The 11,162-nt window shown below is 46.7% G+C and overlaps 1 protein-coding gene across 21 annotated transcripts in view; it reads right to left on the bottom strand.

Moving 5' to 3' along the window:
- Window positions 1-343: 343 nt before the first annotated feature.
- The window catches only part of GPRASP1 (G protein-coupled receptor associated sorting protein 1), an 87,474-nt gene continuing 76,655 nt past the window's right edge, over window positions 344-11,162 (bottom strand). For 14 of the 21 annotated variants that reach the window (XM_071213324.1, XM_071213327.1, XM_071213326.1 and 11 more), the window contains 3 exons: window positions 5,609-5,676; window positions 5,265-5,343; window positions 344-4,946 (listed from right to left, as the gene is read on the bottom strand). In XM_071213324.1, the coding sequence (XP_071069425.1) occupies window positions 662-4,624 (3,963 nt within the window). In that variant the 5' untranslated portion in view covers window positions 4,625-4,946; window positions 5,265-5,343; window positions 5,609-5,676 and the 3' untranslated portion in view covers window positions 344-661. Of the gene's footprint in view, window positions 4,947-5,264; window positions 5,344-5,608; window positions 5,677-6,219; window positions 7,599-10,962; window positions 11,029-11,162 lie in introns of those variants that run through there. The other 7 variants (XM_058291359.2, XM_058291356.2, XM_058291358.2 and 4 more) reach the window with 3 other exon arrangements.

Genomic DNA, 11,162 nt, shown 5'->3' with positions numbered 1-11,162 from the left:
CTTTTTTTTTTTTTTTTACCCTTTAGACATTTTTGAAGAAAAACCCATTCGTTTCCTCAGTTCTTTAAAATTCATTTTATTCTGTTCCTCAATATACTCCTCACACCCACTCTATGCAAACTGGTTACCTCACTCCCACGCCATGCTTTTCTTCATACCACCAACCTCCTAGATACTCTTCAGAGTATCATTTCTCTGAAGTATGTCCTGAGTAGTGGCCTACATTAACTTCTCCATTTAAAGCTTTGAGAATAAGCTTTTGCAAGGAGCATTTTATTCACAGCTTATTTATCTGTGCTCAAGTGTTATCTCTGTATCTATATTTTAAGTTCAAGAAGTGTTATTTCTGCCAACTTTAACACAGAACTTTATTGAAAACACAAAGACTCAAACAGATAATTATACATTAGAACAATATTCAAAAGGGTACCTTACTTAGGGTGACTCAGTTCACTATAAGCTCAAATACAAAATATCACAATCTGGACAAGACAGAAATGTATTTTCAATTATAATATTCATTGGCATCAGTAAAATGATACAGCTCAGAATCAGACAGTTGGTATTAAAAGATGTGTAGTACAATAAACTGGGAAAAGCAAACATTATTCAAGGATCATCAAGGGAACTAGGGAAAATCACTGGCAAGTGATTAATCATACTAATTTTCTTGGCCTGCCTCAGAGTCATTTTGACTGTTTCTTTTGCACTGCAATTCCTTAGCATACTCCTCAAATTCATGGAATGCAGAAATAAGTGGTTCAATACTGAAATCATCATCAGTGAACAGCATTGCTTCATTTTTAATATGGTCACCAATATTCTCAAACATTGCAAGAACAATTTGAATATTGTCATTTGTCTCGTTATTACAAAGGCCCATAAATTCTGACACTGCTTCAGCACTGAGTAGTTCTTTTGTCATGACAGGATTTTCAGACAAATTCAAAAGCATTTTCAGAGCATGATATCTTGTTTTTGTATTGCCTGTGGCTAATAAGGAGAGAAACCCTGACATATAGTTGGCAACCAGTGTGTGATAGTCAGTAGTAGTAGTGAGATATCCAACCATCCTAAGTCCAGACAGCTGCTCAAGAGAATCCAAGCTATAAGCAAGGGTTTCTTCACACACTTGACATATGTATGTTTCAATCATGTTTAGATTTGGATAGGGTGGAGCCATGCGAATCATATTTTCCAAAAAACTGTTCCTAACTCGGGAGGAGGGATAATTGAGCAAGGTTTCAATAAGTGAGACAACACCTGAATCCCGAATGAAATCTCGGGTAAACTGAGAAGCACTTCTCGTACCCATTGCAATTTTAGATATTTCATGAATAAAAGGATCCCGAATTCTGTCCATTAATAAAAGGAGTTCTTCAAACTCTTCAGAACTAATTCTAAGCTCACATTGTATGCAACTGCAAGACCAACTCTCAGGCTCTACACTTTCTTTGGCCTTAAGATGCTCTCGAATCTCTGTGACTGACCGGTAGGAAGATTCATACTCAAATAGAAACTCAGGGTCAGGTTGATCAGGCTGAAGCAAAGATTCCTGCTCTTCCCCTTCTGGACTCAGTTCCATGTGTTTAGGCTTTCCACAAAACATTTCAGAGAATAGAGATGATGCTTCTTTTGAGAATCTAAAGAAGCTTGTGGATGGGAAGCCGACCCTACCCCACGGACCAGGTTTGAACTGAACAGTAACTTCCTCCCAGCTTTGGGGCCTGCGAGAAGGATCAGGTTCCTCCCCAACTGTACACATAGACCTACAAATGTTTCTGAAAACAGGCATAGGATTTGATTCAAAGTGGGTCTCATCTCCTTCCCAGAACCAGGAACCCACTATGGCCTCCTCCTCAGCTACTAGACTGGACTCACAGTTGGTCCCACTGCCAGTCTCATTACTGACCTCATCTCTCACTCCAAATCCAGACCCAACAATCTCCTCTTTATCATTCTCTGGCCTAGACTCACAGGTGGCCACAGTTTCAGTTTCCTTAATGGTTTCATCTCCGGACCAGAACCATGACTCAATAACCATTTCTTCATCATCTTCTTGCTTAGATACACAGCAGGTCCCTGTTTCTATAGTGACCTCTTTTCCAGCCCAGAACCAGGGTGCAAAAATAGTTTCCTCCTCAGTACTTGACCTGGTCTTTTCTCTTATCTGAGACTCAGCATCTAGACTGGCTCTTTCTTCAGTGCAGAACCAGGACCTGATAATAGCCACCTCCTCCTCTGCTTCAGGACTGGATTTGCTGCAAAATCCAGACTTCTCTCTAATGGCCTCTTCTCTGGCCCTAAACCAGGACCCATCAGTAACTTCTTCCTCATGTACTAGTCTCTTCTGTTCCCTAGCCTTAGCTGTTGCCTCGATACTGTCTTCTTCCCCAGGCCAGAACCAAGAACCAATAGTAGTCTCCTCCTCAACCTCTGGTCTGGACTCTTCTTTGCCTGTAGCCTCTATAAAGGCTGCTTCTGTGCAGGAACAAGACTGGATCATGGTCTTCTCAGTCAACTGCCTGGGCTCTTCTCCAGCTCCTTCTACACTGCTCTCTTTCCTAGACCAGAACAAGGATCCTATTATGGTCTCTGGCTTTGCGTGTTTTCTGGATAAGAACAATGAACTGATAGCATCTTCTTCCTTCTCTGTCCCGGACTTCCAGCTCTCTCCATTGGCAGGGTGCATACAGGGATCTCCAACAGTCCAGAAACAAGACTCATTATTGGCCTCCTCAGCTCCTGCCAGAGGTCTGCAACTGTTACAAGTCCCAGACTGCATACTGACCTCTTCTCTAGCCTGAAACCAAGATGGTTTAATATCATCTTCTCTATCTTCCAAGGTGGACTTGCTACTGGCTCCAGCATCTACACTAGCTTCTACTATAGCCCAGAACCAGGACCCAACAATGGGCTCCTCCTCCTCTACCTCTGTTTTGGTGTCACAGTTGGCTTCAGGCCCAGAATCCATGCTAATCTTATCTCTAGCCCCAAACCAGGACCCATATGTTGTCTCTTCTCCAGCCCATGGTGTGGCCTCTTCTCCAGTCCAGAACCAGGAACCAATGACTCCTTCCTTAGATTTTGAGCTGGACTCACAGCTGGCCCCAACATCAGCTTTCACACTGGCATCATCACTGACCCAAAACCAAGACCCAAAAATAGTCTCTTCCTCTGCCTCCTGGTCGGCTGCATCTCTAGCCCAGAACCAAGAACCAACAAGTATTTCTTCTTCTTCATCTGATGGTGTAAATTTAGAGTTGGTAACACTCCCATTTTCTATACTGGTCTTTTCCTCTGACCTGAACCAGCACTGGACAACAGCCACCTCCTCAGCCCTTTGACTGGATTTAATACTGGCTGTAGTACCCATACTGGCTTCTTCAGTCCAGAACCAATTCCCAAAAATGGATTCATCCTCTGATTGTGGACTAGCCACCACACTATCCTCTTCTGCAGCCCAGAACCAGGTCCCAATGAGGACCTCTTCCTCAGACCTGGCTTCTTGCTTGGCCTTGGCCTCCTCCTTGGCCACTGATCTGGCCCTGATCTTTTTCTTGGTCTTGGTCTTTGATAGGTTATTAGCTTTTTCTTTAGGCCAAAACCAGGACGCCTTTTGGATTACTTCTACAGGTCCAGTCATGAAATTACTGCAGGTCTCTCTTTTGGCCCTGTGCCTAGATCTGATACTGATCTCTTTCCTGGGTTTCAACTTGGATTTGGCTTCCTCTCTATCCCAGAACCAAGACTTCATATGGGTTTCACCCTCAGACCCAGAACTGGACTCAAGAAAGACTTCTTTCTTAGTCCTAAACATGGACCTGCTGCTACTGGCCTCTTCTCTAGCCCTAGACCAGGGTTTAGTCTTTTCTTTGGCCCACATACAGGACATCTTAACAGACTCATCCTCAGAACCAGAACTGGACACAATATAGAGTTTTCGCTTGGTTTGGGTTCTAGACATGGTTTTGGCCTCATGTTTGACCCTGTGCCTGTACCTCTTATAGGTCTTTTCCCTGTCTTTAGGACAAAATCTGTTATTGAGCTCTTTTATATTCCAGACCCAAGAACCCAAAGAAGAGTTATCAAAATTGTTAGAGGCTTCTTGTTTGAATTGAGTCCTGGGACAGCACCAAGACTCCATATTAGACTCTTTCCCTGACAAAAAATAGGGATGGATTCCTCCTTGGGACTGGACCTTGGGGCCAGGAAAGGACGCAGTCTCCACATTGCCAAGTTCCGTATCTGTAAACAAGGTATTAGTTTTAGCAACTGGCCCAGAATCAGTAATAAACAATGGGCAGGCCTTGATATTGGATGGGTCTTTTCCTTTTGTCTTTGAAATTGCCTCAGCCCCAAAGTCAGTAAGAGACCAGGCTGGGGCTTTATCACTGGGCCTTGCCCCAGGGATGGCCTCAACCTCAGACAGAGGATGTTCCCCATTAATTACTGGGGCCACAGTTTTGGGCCTTACCCCAGTTGTGACATGGGCCTCAATCCTGACCTTGGGTCTGACCACCAAAGGGACATCAACCTTTCTCTCAGCCCCATCCCCAACCACTTCACCAGTCTTCTTTTCAGATTTGACCTGAGTTCCAGGCTCAGTCTCAGCCCCCGTCATGGTCCAACTTACAGAGAAGGCACAGTTATATGGCCCTATCCCAGGCTCAGCCTTGAACACAGATCTATCAAAGGGTTTCTATCTTCAAACTCTATAAACTTTCAATGATTCAGTCTTAAAGATGGAAGCAAGGGTTAGAGTCAAATGCCAGCCCAGCAGTCAATAAGCCTCACCCCCAAGCAAGCCTCTGCCAATAAAACAGTATACAGAAGTGGGACAACCAAGCTCTGGAGGATGGATGGATCTTGGGTGTGCGTAGACCTGTTGAGGGTGGTGGTTGGCAGCAACTCCACTATCACCAGGGCTGCCACAGGAGTTGGATCTAGAGAGAGAGAAAGGAAATGGGTTTTGAGTCTCTTCTAATTGTGTCATCCCACGCAGAAACTCACCCAAGGGAGACTGGACACTGAAAGCTCGGTGAGACAGTGGGCCTACTAAAAACAGTCCCTGAACCCTCATTTCAGCCATGCACCTTACAACTGGAGCAGCCAAGCTACCTTGCCTGCTACAAAACAGGTGCCAGAAAGGTGGGAAAGCAGCTTGGCAATGGGAGAGGCCCTCAGATTGGACCCTGACCATTATGGGAAACATGCTGGCTTACACAACCCCACCCCAAATGTCAACCCACTCTCACACCAACCTGCACTGAACTGGTGCAATTTCCCTCTCCTTTCCTGGCTTTCAGCAGTGTCAAGTCCACAGCAGACCAGCCGGCAATTCTATGGACAAGTAAAGAAACAAGAGAGAATGGAGAAGGAGTCTGTGGTAGGCAGGCACACACCCTAGGCCCTGATGGAAATACCTCCCTTTCCATTCAGTGGTCCAATTTGTCCAACTTTCCCATCTTCTTGTCCCACTCACAGGCCAACTACCCCTACCCCAATATTCATAAAATTCCCTGCATGAAATGGATGAGAGATGCAATGGCAGTATGGAGATATGGCAATATGGAAATCTCTACAATAGTTATCCCCTTTCACGAACCTCCAGAGATCTGCACCAGTTTCCTCCTCCTTCCCTTCTTTGCAGAACTGACCAATCCTAAAAGAGACCTAGGGACAAAGAGAAGTAAAAGTTAAAGACAGGAGACAGAGGTATCAACTGTGGGCTTGGTGAACAAACCAATACCCAAGATCGGAGTCCCCATATTATCTGTCTTTCGACATTTAGGGTCCTGTTGGAAAAACATTCTCCATCGCTACTTTAGGCCCTCTGTGTCAGGCGTCTGGTTCTGGAGATGATAACCTCCCCCTCTTCCCATTACTCCCTTCTCCAATTTCTGAGATTCACCACTAGGTGGAACACAACCTGCGTGCTGCGCAGCATAAATTGGGGGAAGGGCGCCTGAATATTCTGGAAAGCAAGTTGGAAAGAGGTACCACTAACTATGACCCCCTTCCCAACCCCACCTCCAATGCCTAATTGTTTCTTCCCCGAATTTGGGGGAGAGGGTTTACAAGTCTTAGAACACCGACAGACTGGGAAATATTAGGAGGTGCCCCTCCATCTCCTGGACCTGCTCTAGGTACAGTCACCACAACCCACTTCAGGACCTCCAGTCGCAGCCCATGGACCATTGCCAAGTTACCACACACCTTCGGAAATCCAGGCCATTTTCCAGCTCCTGCTTTTCCTCCAGCCTATTCTCTACAGATAGAGACTGTAGAGGAGTCTACATCTAGATAATTCCACAGACTCCGCTAGACCTACTGCGCAGACAGGAGACTCGGGCATCAACCCAGCGCACAAGGAAAGAAACGAGGCCAAGGAGGGCTGGAAAGAAAAGCGCCCAAGCCGCGGGGCCCCACAGGCCCCTCCCAAAAATCAGGGCCGGAGTGGCTAAGGAGAACACTCCTCCAGCCGACTCCACGCAAGGCTCTGACGCCAACCACCGCCCCTGGCGGCCTCTCCCCGCGCCCCCCGCCCCCCAGAGCCTCTCCGCCATTGCTCCCTCAGCAGCCTCTCTGCAGCCTTCTCCCAGCACAGACGCGGCCTGGCCGGGCGAGGGCGCCTGGAAGCCTGGCTGGGGAGCGGGTAGCGCGGTTCCTTCCAGAGGCCCCGGGAGAATCTCCCTGACCACCCCTCCGCCCTCAGCCCGGGCCTCGTCGATCTCCGCATCCTCAGCGTCAGGGCTTCCCGGCCGCTGAGCACCTCTCTCGAGCCGGGCCGCCTCCTCTCCTTGCCAGGCTGCCACGCTCTGAGGGGCACGCCGTCAGCGTTCAACAGGGGCGACCACCTCTCCCCCCCCCCCGTCCCCTTCGCCCGCACTTGCCTCTACTGGCCCAGAGCCCAGCTCGTCGGCCTCCCCCTCCTCGCAGAGGGCCTCCCCCTCCTCTCAGAGCGCCTCCCGCGGAGTCCCGCCGCTCTCAGCAGAGCGCGGTCACAATCGCAGAGGCGCTCCAGTCTCCTACGCTGCAGCACCAAATCCGGCAGGGGCTGCGCAAGAGTGCGACGCGAAAGGCTCGCGGCGAGGGTGTCGGGAAGGGGGCGGAGGGATACGGCACGAATGGGCTCGACGCCCCCTCCCAGGCCCACCGTAGTCCCGACCCAGGGGTGGGCGGGGCCGAGAGGGAGGCGGGTTAGCGCCAGCATGCCGCAGTCTGCGCGTCCCCTTACGTGGCGACCACCGCCATGTTTCTGCCCCTGGGATACCATACGCGGGAATGGCGGGCGGCTGGGGGTGGGAGCAGGATCTGGAGGTCGGGAAGAGCCGTGCCTCCCAGAGCAGCGGATGAACACCGAAACCCCGCTTGTTGTGTCTGGTAGCGTGTGTGTGTGCTGTGCTCCCTCCTGCTTTATACCTCCCCACCTCCCCAGCCCCATGCAGCCCAGCATCCTTCCAGGACGCTGACTGGGGGCGGGGAGTCCGGAAGGCAAGCTGAGGGGAGAGGCGACTCAAGGCAGACCACCCCGGACGTCTTGGGGGTGGTCGCTCCCATGTTGTCCTGGCATCGCTTCAGTAGGACAGGAAGAGGAGGAGGGAAGGTAGATCTGCCCTTAAGGGAAGTGTGGGAGATGGGGGTGGGCATAGAGGTGGTGTGCGGTCCCTCCCATAAAGGCCTCTCCACTGCCCTGCTTCTCAAAGAGTGGAGACCTAGACTTCTAACTCTGGGAAACAATCCACTCCTGTCTGCACCAAGTGTCATTCTTTCTGCCACACTGCTTTTTTCTCATCATTCCAAGTGGTATGTTGCCTTGGTGTTATAGGGTCACCAGTTGCCCAGGAAATGGGTGGCACCGAATCATACCGTCGTTTTTCTCTGTCTCCCCCAGTCAATCTCAGGCACGAGTCATGGCCTGTCCTGCCTCTTCCACTGTTCTCTCTCTCAGAGGTTTCCTTCCCAGTCACATCTAGCTCTCATGATTGGTGGCAGTGTGGAAATGTGGCAATGATGCCGATGGCCTGGAACTCGGATCTCAGGTCTTTGAGGAACCCACCTGTCTAGCTGTCCCAGGGCACCCTTGGTAATCCTCACCATGTTTACATTCCCGAAGACAGAAGTTTAGCTGTTCTTCCTGAATAATCTGGTTCCACATCCCTACATTTTTTCTCCAGTCTTGAGCCCCTCCTTATGCTCCAAAGGGCAAGCAGAGTAACTTTGGTTAAAGACAAATATGGTGCTGACAATGCTGCACATTTTGAAACCAATTTGAATGTACCCTCATTGTGGTAGGCAAAATAATACCCCCAACCTCACCTGCACATGTCTGAGTCCTAATGGTGAAACCTGTGAATATGTTCTCTTTATGGCAGAGGAGACCTAAGGATGCAGATGGAATTAAGGTTGCCAATTATCAGCTGACCTTATAAAGTATTTTCCTGGCCAATGTGACAACAAGGGTCCTGTACATGTGGAACAAGGAGGCAGAAGAGAGAGAACCAGGGAGATGGTAATTTGGGAAGTACTAGACCAGCTATGATTTCCTTTGAAGATGGAAGCAGGGCAGAAGCCATGTATACAGGAAGCCTCTAGAAGCTGGAAAAGGCCAGGAAAGAGAGTCTCTCCAATCAATTGGATTGTAAGACAATCAATATATTATTTTAATCTACCATGTTTGTAAAATTAATGCACAACCACAGTAGGAACCTAATATATTATTTCTGGATTAAACCCATTCTCCTTGACTTTCTTCACCTGGGCTCTTTATTTTGGGGCTCCTCTCTCATCACAAACCTACCTGAACCCTGCCATACCCGACCCTATATTTGGTAAAGCAAAGAAATTTTTCAATGGCCCTTGAAACCAATGTTGGAGAAAGTCTCCTTAAACTGAAAACAACTGATGTCCTGGATGAAAAGGGAACCATATACCATGAATTTTCATATATTTTTATATCAGCTTTTATTTGTTATCAATACTTATAATTTTCCAATACTTGTTGATAGATAAGACCTGGAGATACCATCACTGGAAGACCACGTTTTTACTGTGCTGTTTGAATGATCTCAGTGTGTGTGTGTGCATGCGCACATGCTCGCGCCACACCACACAATCTCAGTTGAATGCCAGGTTTGGAAGAAGGGAGCCTGAGATGTACTTGGATCTGAAGGTGTGTGAAACCCTGTACCTTCTCTGAAAAGTTCCTACTCTTTCTTTAATTCCCTTTTGCCATTCATTTATTCCTAGGCACTTTGGATACAATAGAAACAAAACAGAAGGAAATCCCTGTTCTCCTGGAACTTACCTTCACTTGTTGCTTCTTTCTCATTCAGTTCCCTGTTATAAATACTGGTTTGTCCAAAATACTCCCAGCAACAGCTTCTCTGATAATTTTCTGGAAGTACAGGATCTTGATAGCAAGATTTTTACTTACAAGGGAGTGGATCTACCAAGAGCTGATAGGGTATACTAAGAGGTTTGAAATATCTGTTGGATACTTTGTTCTCAATTCATTTAGAAAAGATGTGCTAATATTAACATTTATTCAATTGAGAAAGGTCCTATTTTAAGCATTTGCATATATTAGCTCATAGCAATACTAGAAATATGGACTACTACCAAACTACCTTCATGTAAAAGATGAAGAAACAGACTCAGGTGGTATCATATTTAAAGTCAGAGCTAATAAAAGAGTGAATCAGGATGCTGGCCTATGTCTATCTGACTGGTAAGCACTATTTATGCCCTCCTAAAATAAATTCCAGTGTAACAGATTCCCCTGTGCCTCCTCTAGCAACAGTAGAAGCCTGATTTGACGCTGATTATTAATTTTAGAACCAATTTTTGATACAGACACAGCTATTTTAATTCATGTTATCTCATTTAACCTACCACTCTGCCCACAGCCCACTGTACCTCATACAACAGGAGAATATTCAAAGTAGCATATCCCTTCCCTGCAAGGCCTTCATGATTTTGTGATTTACCCATACTCAGGAATCTACTGGAACTGGGCATATTTGGAAGACTGCAGGGGAAGTCTTGCAAAAGGCTGTTTGTGAGTATATTGGAGAGCCTCCTTGGAAGAGTCATGGTTTATATATTTGGGAGGAAGTGAGGGGAGTGCTGGTGCTTGTACATACCTGGAGTATGTCTGGAGAACTAACTAGCAAAATGGGCCCAATGGAAGTCTACTGGTAGTACAGCCTGAGAGCCTCCAGGAAAGAATTCAAGCTCTGTTTGCTGATCGAGTTAGGACACATCTGGTGAACTTGTGAAGAGACCTGACACAAGAACATTTTTAGGTCATATGCGGGTGGGCCTGCTACAGAGAATTCATCCAGAGGGACAAGAGCCAGGCACAATGAGCTCACCTCAGGAACAAAGCCTTGTCATTACTATAGTATAGCTATTCTAATGATAGCACTGGAATTGGGATTCCTATTTGCACCTGTTTAAACATGTGCCCTCAATGATATGTTATAGGCAGGGTTACAAGAAAGCCCAGAAAAAATATTTATATTTTCTATAATAAAGTCTTTATCACTTTAGTGTGCAAATCTCATTAATAAAGCACCATCCAAAAGAGAGGAAAGATCCCCCTTGCCTACATGGCGTTAAGAGTTATGACTGGCAATAGGCTGTGACATCATGAGGGCTCTGTGTTGGAAGGAGTGGTTTGGGAAAAATAGAGGGAGCAGTTGGAGGGGCTTAGGTAGTAAAGGAAAGCTTAAAATTCCAACAATATCTGGAAGAATCATGTGAAAACCACTGAAGGTCAGCACATGGAAAGTGCCCTTTGACGACTTCTGTAACTGCAGATGCTGGTTAGAAGAGCTAGTTAGCTTCTCAGGGAGAAAAACATCCTGAATTTTAGCATTGCCAGCAAATATTAGTGATTAATGAAATGTCTAATTACATTTTTAAAAGGAAAAAGTAATGAGAAATCCACAATACCTTTTTTGGTGATTCAGGTTTCTAACCATGGCTTCCTGTTTCACCATGAGAAGGACTCATCACAGCCTGTATCCATCCATCAAAATGGGGAACAAATGTTAGAGGTGTTCCACCTGCTTCTTAAAATCCTTTGCCAAGAAATGTGCAAACATTTTCCCTCACATTATATTGAGTGGAATTTAATCAAATGACCAAATAAA

The sequence above is a fragment of the Dasypus novemcinctus genome, chromosome X (genome assembly GCF_030445035.2).
Source record: "Dasypus novemcinctus isolate mDasNov1 chromosome X, mDasNov1.1.hap2, whole genome shotgun sequence".
In the NCBI taxonomy this organism is placed as follows: Eukaryota; Metazoa; Chordata; class Mammalia; order Cingulata; family Dasypodidae; genus Dasypus; species Dasypus novemcinctus.
Note: the sequence above shows the minus strand (reverse complement) of the source record. Positions and strands in the feature narration are given on the sequence as shown.